This window comes from Folsomia candida, unplaced genomic scaffold, assembly GCF_002217175.1.
Source record: "Folsomia candida strain VU population unplaced genomic scaffold, ASM221717v1 Fcan01_Sc001, whole genome shotgun sequence".
NCBI classification, from domain to species: Eukaryota; Metazoa; Arthropoda; class Collembola; order Entomobryomorpha; family Isotomidae; genus Folsomia; species Folsomia candida.
Genome location: NW_019091193.1, coordinates 10,934,200 through 10,948,187, shown reverse-complemented (window position 1 = coordinate 10,948,187; position 13,988 = coordinate 10,934,200). Strand labels below are relative to the sequence as shown.

At 37.9% G+C, this 13,988-nt stretch overlaps 1 protein-coding gene across 2 annotated transcripts in view; it reads left to right on the top strand.

Annotated features, from left to right (window-relative positions):
• Positions 1 to 10,359, top strand: part of LOC110842206 (dipeptidase 1) — a 76,962-nt gene extending 66,603 nt beyond the window's left edge. For both annotated transcript variants that reach the window (XM_035846927.1, XM_035846926.1), the window contains exons 18-22: positions 5,624 to 5,681; positions 5,757 to 5,774; positions 7,273 to 7,303; positions 7,388 to 7,495; positions 7,984 to 10,359. In XM_035846927.1, coding sequence (XP_035702820.1) covers positions 5,624 to 5,681; positions 5,757 to 5,774; positions 7,273 to 7,303; positions 7,388 to 7,495; positions 7,984 to 8,085 — 317 coding nt within the window. In that variant the 3' untranslated portion in view covers positions 8,086 to 10,359. The remainder of the gene's footprint in view (positions 1 to 5,623; positions 5,682 to 5,756; positions 5,775 to 7,272; positions 7,304 to 7,387; positions 7,496 to 7,983) is intronic.
• Positions 10,360 to 13,988: the final 3,629 nt, after the last annotated feature.

The window sequence follows — 13,988 nt, the reverse complement described above, 5'->3', positions numbered from 1 at the left end:
TGCACTACCACCAAAGCAGAGCTTAATGTGTATCAAATCTGACATATCCTGACAAAATGCTCATAACATAACTTTGGCAAAGCACTTTCTCCTCAGGCACATTAAACTCAGGGTTTAACTGTTTTTCTGCTTGTCAGGGTACAAAAATTTCCCATCACTAAGTACTCACTCCTCACTTGGATTTGCTGCCTCAAATAATCAAAAAATGGGACTGGTTTTCTCAACACATTCGAAATTCCATGTCCACCCATTACCAACTTTACGAACTATTTTTATGACAAGTTTTTCCCGCAGCCATCACCGAGATGAAAATTGACTACAATTCTCGTTTTTTATTTGTCGGAAAAGGATTTTTCGTTGAGATGAAGTTTATTCACTCAGCTTTGCTCACCAGTTTGTTTTTAAGTGGAAAATAAAACATTGGTGGATGTTTATGGGAACATACATATTTCAATTTGAGCGAGGTTCTCCACTAGTTACAAAAGAATATCAACAGACCTGGAGGAATAATATATGGATGGCGATTACCTATAGAGTATTAGATGGAAACCTCTTAGGAGGGGAGCTTGCGAGGTTGATAATAACAGATCTTGATGCCCTTTGGATATGTGATAGGGTCTCATGAGTGTACTAAAACCCTGAAGTGGTTTGACTCCATGGCCACATTTGCGCCCGCCACACCCACTCAAAAATGCCCAAAAAACGCTTTCACTCCAGTTTTCACTCACTCAAATCCACGCCAGAAATCCAATTTTACTCGGATTTTGAAATTTCTTTCACCATTTCGCTCCCAGATAGTTGCTTTCTTCAATTCCATATCAAACTCAATTTTGCTGATGATTATTTCGCAGGCGTAATTTGAGTTGTTGATTACTACAACAATCCTCATTCAGAATTTCAAATTTTAAAAATACTAAAAATTTCGAAAAAATTGGGTTTGATATTGGATTGAAGAAAGCAACTATCTGGGAGTGTAATGATGAAAGAAATTTCAAAATCCGAGTAAAATTGGATTTTTGACGTGGATTTGAGTGAGTGAAAACTGGAGTGAAAGCGTTTTTTGGGCATTTTTGAGTGGGTGTGGCGGGCGCAAATGTGGCCATGGAGTCAAACCACTTCAGGGTTTTAGTACACTCATGAGACCCTATCACATATCCAAAGGGCATCAAGATCTGTTATTATCAACCTCGCAAGCTCCCCTCCTTAGCAAAATGACATAGCCGACTTTTGATGCTCTCTCCACTGGCAGGGAGGGAATAATGCTTAAAAGTGCCGAGAGACTAGGAGAGCTCGTAGGTAATCTGTTATGCAATGCAGCCCAGCCAAACGGCGAATAAACAAACCAGGGCAAAATGAATTTAGCAAGTTCAAAGTTTGCTTTCGCTCTCGTGGTCCCACTTATGTCGAGGCTAAAGGGAATTGATTAATTTAATTTATTTCATGATGATGACTATGGCGGATATATTGGAAGACGCTCATTCCCAAATTCGTAAAAGTTCCGGCGTGCCCTTCCATACCAATCGTTTACTCAGCCGAAGGAGGAAACACAAACCGACATACACATGAACCTTAGCCTTCACACCAGAAACCCCCACATGGTGACTCCGCACCTTCAAGAGACAGTCAAACCTACAAAAATGCATCTTATCTGTAAAAGCCTGGTTCATATTCTTTCTTTTTCAAGTGGATTTTCCAACCTTTCTCTCTCTCTCTCTCTCACTTGAATTATGGACTTGTATTTCAGCCGTTAAAGTTTTAGATTTTCTTCTGAGCATTTCGTATGCTTGAGATACGTCGGGAAATTTTATAAACATTTCATTTGCTTGCTCCTGAAAAAAAAGAACTCACTTTAGGATTCTAGATTCTAGTAGATTAAACACGGTTCAAGTCTTTTTGGGTGTGATAAAATCTAGTTTTCAGAGTTTCTTAGTCTTACGCTTAAGCACCTCTAAGATCAAGATCAACTTACAAGGTTGGGTTCATGCAAATAATTCGAAAAGAAAAAAAAATGTATTTCAACTAGAGCTCTCCATTTCCTCCTTCAATGTTCAATGTTGGGGCTAAAACATGGTAAAAAGTTTTGAAGAAAAAGTATATCTGATCTGAAGTGGTGATAGGTGTGAGGAAAGGTGGTTAGGCTTACAAATGTTCCCAGGCAGGCAAGGTAGACGCCACCACACTTCCTAGCATATTGATATGCATCTATCTCACCAAGGGGCACTGTACATTTTTTATGGTGGTTTTTGCATAATGCAACGAGAACGGGTAGGTATATAACTTCATATACAACTATTGAATTCTGTACCATTTTTCAAGCTTTATTTACACTTCTGGAGTTATGAAATTTTTTTATTAGAAAGTTTTTTTTTGCATACCAAGTGCAAAAAAATATTAGATTATCCAGATTATTATTGAACTGAGAAAAGTCATATTTATTTATTACTCGTTTTATTTTGTGCATCAAATAAATCTAGGATTCAAAATGTTTTCAAAAAGGCATGTCAAAATGGATTTCATTATTTGATGGGGATATATACGTACATGCGTAGTATATGCGTGCATACAGATTGTTCACTATAATGGTGTCAAGAATTCTCATGTTAATCTCCATTATTTTGATAGGAGGAAGTGAGACTGAAAAGTTAGGAAGAGGTGTTCATGTTAAGAAACCCATTTCGTTCCCTAATATTACATTACCTTGAAGAGGAACGTAATTAAGTTTGAACAACGTTACAAACAAGACGACTTTTCAGATTCATACACAAGAGACACTTTGCAGCTGGGGAATTTGGGAGTATGCAGAGATCAAGTAGTAAGTCGTAGTAGTTGCTCTCCATCAATCTGAAAGGGATTTCTAGTCCAATTAATTTTCCAGGAAACAGTTGAGAAGTTGATTATTCCGCTGTGATCCCGTGTTCTACAAAAAAGTTGTCTTGTGCCAACAATCCTGTCTTTAGAGAGGGTTCTGTTGTGCCAGAGCATTTATATTGCATGAAGACACTGAATATCGTTAAAAGTGAAGTGGAGAAAGTCGTTTGCATGCATCCGTTGTGTTTTGAGGGGGAACAAAAGGAGTTCTGACAGCGGGGACGCTGAACAAGAAATCAAACTTAATTTGCAGTGAAATATGTAAGTTAGTGGGAGAGAGGAAATCTCCTGTTACCTTGCGTATCTATGTGGAAATGAATTATTACGAAGAACAAAATTTGGCTGGAGGAAGCAGAATAAAATGGGAACTAATATGATTATACACGTGCATACCCAAGTTTCGAAGGTATGTGATGGTACAGTCGACGACGACGACGACGACACGGAATCCAGACAGGCACCACCGACAACCTGCCCGCGATCTCCTTCCGTTGAATGATTTAGTCATTGCCTTGCAATATGAAATATTTGACTGCAATCTCTTCACCATCAAACTCATTCCCTCTCCATTATGCGCTGCTGTCATTTTTTCGGTTCAGTCCCACAATCGCAATTCTTACCCAATCATTTCACCTGACATTTTTTTCCTTTCCCTTCTTCTCTCTCGCTTTCACTTCATTTCTTTCTACTCCAACACAATTCCAGCACATGTACAAATGTATCGGAAATTGTTCCTCCTCGTGTTCCCAATTGAATATATTACGAAAATTGGAATTACGAGACATGAGCAAGGCAGGGTGTAACAGATTTTGGTAGACGTTCACCATTTGCAATCATGTCAATCTGACCAAGTTTGACTCGATATGAACTACTCTCACTGCGACGACAACAGGGCTGGCGAAAAATTTAAATTCAAGGAAAAGCTTTCCAAGTCGAAACCGGAACTTGTATCGGTTGACTGATTCTCCTCCTCACTTAATAAAGGAACCCTTTTTATGAATTCCGTTCAGCATCTCTTAGCATAGCACACAAGTAGTACAATCCTTTCGTTAAAGGGTTTACTATGCCGACCAAAGTCAGTCATGTCAACTACCACTCAATCTTCTTCCCATCATACCGTAGCTACTTTGAGCTTAGCTCTTTTCTGCGTAATATGTTCCATGTGGAAATTCCATGTCTATGGATAACGGATTCAGGGTGTGCGAAAGACTTTTCAAAATATCGTGGCCATATTGATATTGCAGGATTTCAAAAGTACCAATTTCCAAAAGGAATTTTTACGCTACACTTGGAAACGTGCCTTGAAATTAGTTATGCGGTTGGTTGTCGACACTGCTGTATTACTTTGGACCACGCTTAATGTCGTTTGTATGGATCGCTCGTGCCAAGCGGTGGACGGATGGCACAAGACAGAACAAAGAGTTGCTAAGTGGGGAATTTAATCTTGTGGAGTTTTATTATAGAAAAAAACCTATCAAATCCGCTTTCATTGTGTTTCCCCATAAGGGAGAGAGAAGTGGGGGAGAAGGACCAGCCCTCTTGAGGAACACCTGAAGAAATTCAATCTTAAAAATCAAACTTTCGCTTATGTGAATACCAACAACGGGCAAAGATACAATTTCCAGTCAAAGGATTTGGTTAAGGATGTCTTTAGGTTTGCTGGGGAAAGAAAAAAAAGTAATCGATGAATTTAGCTCTCGACGGAATCATGCCAAGCAAACTCAACACAAAAATGATATTTGGCGTCTGCTACATACTCACCACTCGGCTGTACAAAACTTTCTCCTATTGCTTTTTCACTCAAGTGTGTCGAGATAAATTGAACATGGATTTTTTTTTCATTTTTCAAGAATTTCTTTTACCAAAGATAGATAAATGTGGCTTCAGATTTGGCATATGAACACCTTTTCCGTGTATAGAAAGTATTGCATAAAGACGAAATGTTTTAAATACTTGGTTTTTGGTCGTTTTTGGTTGGCAGATATGTATATATGGTTAGCTGTGAAGGTTTCAAGTCATATGGGTGTAAATATCTCGTTGGCATTTTAATAGTATTGTTAGCTATATCGTGGTGTAAAATGTCGTGGAAAAGTATGAGCAATAGTATCAAGATTCGGCAATTTATAGGATTGGGTTATTTGCATAATGCAATTTTAGTTAAAATTATACACGTGAACCAGTAAAAATTATTGTCGCGAGTCACGAGTGGAGTAAGTACAAAAGTATGAATGTCACTCGTCGTGTAAGCGGATCGTAATATACGTACATAGAAAATAGATTTCATTGTTCCGTCGAAGAAAGTAGGTATCAGGATGCAAAAGGGAAAGTCTTCCATTGTAATGCATATGGCAAAGTCGTCCGATAATAAATATTATATGACATCCCAAATCGAAAAGGGCAGACCGGCATCATTGAATTTTGATCTCGTCAGAAGAGAAAAATATAATGGAAGCCAAATTTTTGTTCGATTATGGAATTCCTCCTCGGCATTTGGAATTCGTTGATGCCACCAAAATTCTATTCTATTGATCCTAACGGGAAGGAAGCCTTGCACTCTGTCCATCAAAAAAAGCTCACCAATGTTACGCTTAGTTTATTCATACTTGATGAAAAAGCCTCAACTTCATGACGTGTCGTCTTTTGAAATATGTACATGTGGTTGGAAGAAATGTGTGTAGCATTGTCTAACTGATGATGGTGGACGAATAAGCATGTCGCATCATGTCTACATTTTTTCGTTATATCCGTATTTCAGCTCATATCAATCATATCCGAGATGTTGCGGGGGTCGACCATGTTGGGATTGGAGCTGGGTTAGCATATCAATATTTGTATATACTAAATACCTTGATAATTATCTAATTAAAATGTTTTTATATATATTTCAGCTTCGACGGGATAAATTAGTAAGTTTCTAATTTTATCATGTGTAATTTTACCTATGCCATTCTTTCATATGAAATTGTTTAAGATATTCATTAAATTGAAAATCTTTGCTTAATATTTGCATCAAAATTAGTAGAAAATTAATAGACAATTTTAGCCTCCTGTGCATTTATCTAGCTCAAGTAATACTGTGTCAGTACTAATATTACACGTATTAGAAAATCTCACACTATGAAATTCGAATTCTCATTTTCAGCTTTCTCTTTCTTAAAAGACGAAATTTGAATCCCAAGAAATCGAAAAATTGAGAATATTACAATATCGGTTTGATCGTATGGTTTTAGAAACCGTTTACTTTGGAAATCTGAGCCAACACCTACCTTTACATACATTTGACACTATCTAAATATATAAAAACCATCGGATTATTTCCACCATTTCTCAAAAAACAGTGTGCCATTACGCTATGGCACTTGATATCGTCAGAAATCTTAACTTTCTTCACATATCCATTACGTGACCCAAGTGCTTCACCTCCCAAAAATATTTAGGCATAGATAAATCTACTCCAGTCTGCACCAAAAGTAAATGCGGTTTTAATGCCCACCAGTCTTCCTGCGAACCGATTTGACTCGTCGATCTCAATTCCTAATTTTGGACGTACAAATCTCTAGTCGATCGGTTAACGGGACAGATGGACATAAATTTTACGGAAGTCTTTGATAGACTGCTGGACAGGACGGTTCGATAAGCTCATGGTGCTACCATTTGACAAAAATTTAAATTAAAAATAATAATAGATCCAATGAAAGGGCGACAATAACTTTCAGAAATTGCTCAATTTGAAAACAAAGGGTTGCACATTCCTGGTTAAATAGCCTCATTTATGTAGTCATAAAATTTTTCCCATGTCAGAAAGCCTTTCACAAAACTTGGAACTATTTTGTGTCTCAATGGGCCATTTTGAGAAATGCTGGAGTCTAAATTTGTGAATATATGAAAGTCTGGTACTAAATACTGGTATTTATATTTGATGGCTTGTGTAGCACAAATTCCTTAGCTTTCACTTTATCAAAGGGCAGAAGTGCGTATTATCTGCATCTATGCACATATTATGCACATGCATGTACTTATTTTCTGTTTGGTATAACGTCCCTCGAAAAGTAATCGTGTTATGCAGTTCTGTATTGGGGAGAAAGAAGTGGAGGAAGAAGATTCTCTTTAGCAAATGCTTGACACCCTATTTTCCGAATGTTGGCAGAGAAAGTGTGAGAGTGCTGTTGATGATGATGATGATGGTAATGATTAAAGAGAGTCCCCAGACTACGCACTCACTCAGCAACTTGATTCAAACAGCAAAAACAGAATTTGAAGGAAAATACCATTGGAATTGTTCCCTCGTTCTCGCCGTGTGTCGCATCTCATCTTTTCGCCTAGATTTTATGAAAATTTTATAAAAATAGATTCTCTAAATTTATGACACAATTTAAATTTAAATTTAAATTCTTTATTTCATAGCACTCCACGAGGACTGGAAGATGTCTCAAAGGTCAGAAATCTAAACTTAATTTATTCTCATTAAAGACTTTCACGCAACTTACATATTTACTTTTGCTTCTTCTCGGTTGTGCAGTATCCAAATCTATTTGCAAAGCTGTTGGAGGATCCAAAATGGACGACTGAAGACTTGAAAAAATTGGCTGGAAACAACTTTCTCCGAGTATTAAGAAGAGTAGAGCAAGTATGTGAATAAATTAATATTTATATGTTTTAGATAGTATTTAATAAGGTAACAAAGCCCTACTTTTAATTGCGATTTCATTTGTATGATTAAAATATCAGGTTTGTTTCCGCCAAAATATTTATATGCATGTATTTGTATTTATGAACATATCTGTATGTATGAGATTGAGGAGAACGTAGGAGATCGGCTAGGCAATTTTCTACAGTTCCTTGTCAAAAGAACTAATCCTAAGTGTGAAGACAGGCTTGCACCACGAGATGGGATACGTTTTCTTGACAAGGCTAATGTAGAAAAGAGTGGAAAGAGTGAGAGCAGAGCGAATATTAGCGCACAACCACTTTCACTTCTTTCCCTGCAACAAAGCATGAAATATTTATGGAAACATGGAAGAAAAATGAGACCGCTGTGGTTTGGATGCATTAGCGGTGGGACGGGAACAAATGAGAGCAACGATGTGCTAAATATGTGTGATTTGTTCAATCCAGGTTCGAGATCAGTGGCAAATTGCGGCAGTGCAGCCGGTCGAGGACTCCATCCCCGCCAAATACATAGATGGCCACACCCAATGCGTTTACGTGGGGTCGTGATACGGTTACGACTTTTCTCCCTCCTTTCTCAATTAAACCTGCTCGTTCGTAAGTTCAATTGTCGATTTATTCAGCTCTCCGCACCCCATTCGCCTCCTCCTCCTCGTTTTGGACTACACCCTGCACCCTCCACTCCAACATGCTACTCTCAACGACGCCATGGTTTTGTTATCAATAATATTGCTCAGTGTTAAACAGTGGTATTGGCACATTATCAAGAAACTAGAAATCTCAAACTACCCCGCGTTCTAAAAACCTAGTAAAAGTGAATGAAGCTTATTTTTAAAACAGTTGAGGCGACTCTACAGTTGCATACAGTTCGTTCCATATCTACCCATGCACTGTTGAGCCCCCTGTTAACTAACTAATACACAAAAATCAGTGCAAGCCAAATATGCGTCGCCACTACAATGACCTAACCTACACAATATAAATAGTTTAACTTTGGTGGTTTGAACGGTTTGAGCAGTAAGTGCCAAAACCAGAAGAGACTTGAATTAAATTGCAAACACAACCCGAGGCATATTGTCCCGATCGACTACGTCAATGTTATGGATTCTTCGGAAGCACTTGGAGCAGCAAGATACACCATTGACTGAACTTTCTCCTCCATAAACGTGTTTCAAGTTTCCCATAAGTGTGAAATCTACTAAGGAATGAAAACTCATAGAGTGACGCTGCTGCCCCTCGCTAAAAACATATTTACTCGTTCCAAACGTTAGCGTGTGCCCATGTACCTTGAACAAACATCTACTTCTATACACAGCAAAGTTTCGACAACCCAAGATCTTCTAACTTATGTAAAATTTTACCAAAGAGATCATCTCACGGGTTTCGTGCTTATAAACATTTATGAAAAAAAGTTTTTCTAGGCTATTAATAATAAAATTTGATTATGAATGTTACTTGAGTAAGGAAAGACGAAAAATCTGAGAAAAAAATCGTCTACCAAATGGTAGAGCTAACAAAAAATATTAAAATAGATTATAGGAACTATGTACTTTCTACGTATAATGAATTTTATAGGCGTGTGCCACAAGAAAGAAGGATTCTACGAGATTAGTTGGCGGTTGTAAGAAGCGAAATACCCGGTTGGCCGATATGTAGGAGAAAGATCTCGATCAAAGTCTTCTGGAGTTGACCAGGCTAATGGTCACTAAGCGGCGTATAAATGAGCTGTCATCCCAAAGAACGCTTATTGATGACGTCTAAAACCAAACCAGCCAACACTACACTTGTTCTCAAGAAGGCAGCACTGCGACGACTTCGTTTTAGATTTTACCAACTATTCTTCATGTGAAAACTTGAAACTTTCTCCATGTCACGTTCTCTTTATGGATAAATGGAATTCTCTCTCGTCTTCGCTATCAGAGTAAAAATTCTGCTATGGACAGACTCACCTCAACAAACTTGTACTGCGTTTGATGCTTTTACGAGTTTATATTACGAGTATAAATTACTGCCAACCATTTCAAAGAAACACTTCGTCAAACTGATTTAATGTGTGCTATATACATAAGTTAAGTTTTTTTAGCTTTCAAACAGGCGCCAATGCAACATTACGTATTACATATGTACAATGTTGCTCATTAATTTAACATATTCGTATCTGTAACACGTGAGTCTGAAAAGACATTATTTGCTAATAAGTATAACATGTAAGAGCCAAGCGTAGAGTAGAATTTAAATTTTTTATAGTTAATAATGTTAATGAAAATTATGGATACATATATTTATTTCCTTTTCTGCTAATTCAATTGAATCAGCTTCCTTATAAAATAAATAATGTGTTGACTAATTGAGTCAAGTATGAATGCATTGGAATGATTCGACTGTATCAGATTGCAGGATCTTAAAAACTACATACGAAATATTTGAATCGTGCTATAAGTGATAAATACTTGTATTTAATTGTTTACGACGTGCAACTGTGCTAAATGATTAGGCCGCAAAATGAGGTCGCGTTTCGACAATCTTCGATTGAATTTACACACCACACACGGGCAGCGACTGTATAACACAAATAAGATATTGTTGTACAAATACTTTGATAACACTTTAGTTCATGTATACTAACACTATTATGGTTCGCGGAATGGGGAAGCTACTCCAATATAAATATGTGCGTATGTATGTATGCCAGAGCTCTGAGGCATGAGTATAATTATTGTTTGGAAAAATGTTTGTCAGTTAATTTATTTATTAAGAATTGTACTTACATACAAGAGATTGTAACAACAAATAAAATCAAAGTCAATTGTAAATACCTCGGAATTAAGACTGTCCTCTGTCCAGCAGTATGTTTACATACAGACACAGATTTCTTACAAGACATATCGAAGACCGGAATAAAAGGGGCAATTCAAACAAGGTAAGGGGGATAATAGTCGCTGTATTTGCTAAGGTTGGACGAGCGTCGATTGTGTTTGAAAGGAAATCTGAGAGTGACCACAGGACAAAGAATGCTGAGAGAAGGACTGGTGGAAATAAGAAAGCTGTTTACTGGAAAAAGTTGGGTCTGACACTCTCAATAGGGAAAACCATTTGTGTGCATTACTTGGAGAATGGGAAGGACTTGGTTCGGACCGGAATGACAACTCGAGCTCTGTAAAAAAAAGTTATTTTTTGAGAAGAGCACTTCGTTTTTGACAAAACTACTTGACACTCGTCCACCAGAGACCGAGTTTTCCCTCTCTTCGTATGTAGAATTGATTGATTATTCAACTGGCCAAATGGACTGAGAAAAAAGGAAGTCCGGGTCGGCATTCACCAACAAAAAAAGATCAAATCCTCTCCATCCCTTCATTACTCAATTTGCATTCACAGAAATATTTGAGTGCCAATATTTAAAAAAGAGCAATGTCCATCCCTAAGAAAAAAAACTCGTTTTTTGCACTTTCCAAGTTTTCCTACATACATGTCCACATCTTCTTGCAACGACTGAATGTTCACATTTCCACTTCAATACATAATTTAGATTATACCCCTGGGTGCAAAAAAATTGTATAACACTTATATAAGTACTTGTGTAATTTCCGCCATCCTTTAATCCCGAGTTTCTTTTGTTGAAAGTTCAAACTCGACAATTTAGAAAGAATTCGAAAGCCAGTATTAAGCTTTGGAATCATTTTAGTTGTGTATGAATCGGCGAGAGTGACTGCTGACTGCGGACATAAACCTCCGATGAACAATGATTAATACGACGGTGTCAAGAGTTGTCTTCTCAAACTTGAAATTCCACGAGATAAAAAGTGACATTCATTGATTCCCAACCTATCCGCCTTTCACTCCCACTCCAAAACCCAGCCACCCAACAATTTTCCAGCTGCAGCTCAAAAAGTCAACCCATCCACTGGAGGCAACGAACGTAAACTTTCTCAAAAGTCGTATTCCTCTGTCTTTGTCCCTTCCAGTTCTTGGTACGAGTGAGAGAGAAAAGTAGCTTCGTTCGTTCACTCATCACCAGAAGAGACAGCAGCAGCGCCCACATAAACCAACTCCAACGCATGCATTTAGAATCTACTTTCTCCGCCGCAGTTCCATCTCCCCCACATAAAAAACTACCCCCATTGCAGTGCACACTGTTGTTCAAAACTTTGAGTAGATTGATTGGGAGGAGCGATCATCACTTTGTAAACTCTTTCAAAGTTTCATCCCGAATGAGAAGTGAACACAGACTTGTCCATTTTCAAACCCAATCGGAAATGAAAACCTCACACTCGTGTCATACGCTTTTCGTCTTTATTAACTGTCAATCTTTGAGAGAATTGAAATCGGATTCGATGCACTCTTTTTTCATTACGTTTTCATTTATCTTCATTACGCAAGAGTTTAATTTTTTGCCCCTGCTGAATTATGAAACCGGCAACGACGTGGTTTTTATAAATCACTCGCGCAAAGAGAAAGCTATCCCAAGAGCATACATGATTTTTAATGAACTTTGATTAAATTGTAATTCTATTCTCGTGCTCGGTAGAATAATTCGCAGTATTGTTTATTGTTTACCATTCATTCCATGTACAAATCACCACGTTTGACATCAATGGTTCCAACAAATCAAAATGTATAGAGTTTCGTTTCCTCAATTTATTCCCTAACGAAGCCATTAGTATTTTCTCTGATTGTTTATAACAAAATTAAAGGTAATAAAAATATAGATACGAGATATCTTTCCATTGTTTTCTCTGGGTGGATAGTTGGATGGTTGCACTATGATAGCGAAATAAAGACTCATTTCAATTCGTCTCAGCTCACATCCACATTTTCCGGACGTGAAGGCCAAAAAAACATAATACGACGAGGAGAGTGCACCAAAAATATCTTAACGGCGGCCATATCGAACTGCATCAATAAATTCTTGACGAATGGAGCAATAAAATATGTAACATCCTTTATTTTTCTATCTTGCACGTATGTACATATAGCGCATAAGGTGGTAGTGGCATCCTTGGTGTCTTACCAAGGAAAATCGGCGATGAACATCGACATTTATATTTAGGTATACATGTTATTTGATACAATTATTTGAAGTAAAGTTGGATTTCTCTCGAATTTACAGAGTGAATTTCGAAACTCATCTTGTATGCATTATAAATGTGTAATGCACTTTCTTCAAGTCAACAATATATAACCAGCACTAAAATCACTTGAGGTAATTGTACATTGTCTATGCAGGAGAAATGAGACTGAAGAGAGGTTTACCAGTGCATTCTAAATCTTCTTGCAATTTCGAAATCTATGTGTATGAATGCATGTTTTATTTATAGATGCATACTTCTGTCTGATCCCAGACAACATCAAAGTTTAGCTAACTTATGCAAGGCTTTACGCTGGTAAATTACGTTTGTTTTTACGCCCTGCCAACGGAAGACGAAACTCTCTCATGTGACGAAGGTTGTCGTTTTCATTTGTTGAGAGAAAGGGAATTTTCTCCAGTCCAGCAACTTTGCTATCTCAGTGCTGGCTATATGAAAGTTGTTGAGTTCAGTGAGTGAAAGTCGGTAGCTCTCTATCTCCGTATATGTAACACCACGCCAGGTGCACACTTTTTTGGGGTTGAGCTTCAGTAAACTCAAATCCAACCACACCACCGCCATAGGACCACAGCCATGCCACATCCATATTAACTACCACCACACCGAGGACTGGAAGCCAGGATGCTTCCTTTTCATGGAGTGGAAACCACATCTTCTTCACCTACACGCTACGGAGATAGAGAGAGAGAGAGAGAGAGGGAGAGAAAGCACGACTCGGTGGATGTGGATGAGGTAAGTAAAGCACACATACGCACGGCACCCAGCCAGCAGCAGTGGCGGTCGTGATGCTTGGTGAAGTGCATAAACCAAATCAGGAGGAAGCGCTTGGTGTAATAAATACATATCCAAGACTCCATGAGGTCAATTTTCCGCATCCTAATCTTATCAAAATTTTATCAACACATTTCTTTATCACCTCCAGAATGTGGCTGTGATTTCTCAGGCTGGCAAATAATTTAAAATATTGCCTCACCCTCGGAGCAGTTTCACTCTGATATTTATGTACAACATTCATTTATGTGTACCACTCCTGGACAACGAACCTGGATGCCGTACGGTGCAATATTGTCGGCTACTTTTCTACATTATTCGGAGATGAATAACTTCTTCTTGCCTAGTTTTATAGTCTTGGTCTCTAGTCTGATCTGCAGCACGAACAGAACAAACACATTTCGCCGTTCCTGCTTAGATTGCTAAATACGAGAGCAGATCTTAACCAGATTGGCTACTGAAATATACAGAGTCATGTTCTGTATCAAGTTTCAATAGCATCTCACTCGCTCTCTCTTTCTCTGACTTTAATAACTTTCCTTAATTTGTTAAGAGTTGAATTGAATGACCTGCTGGATCGGGATGGGAAGGAAAGAG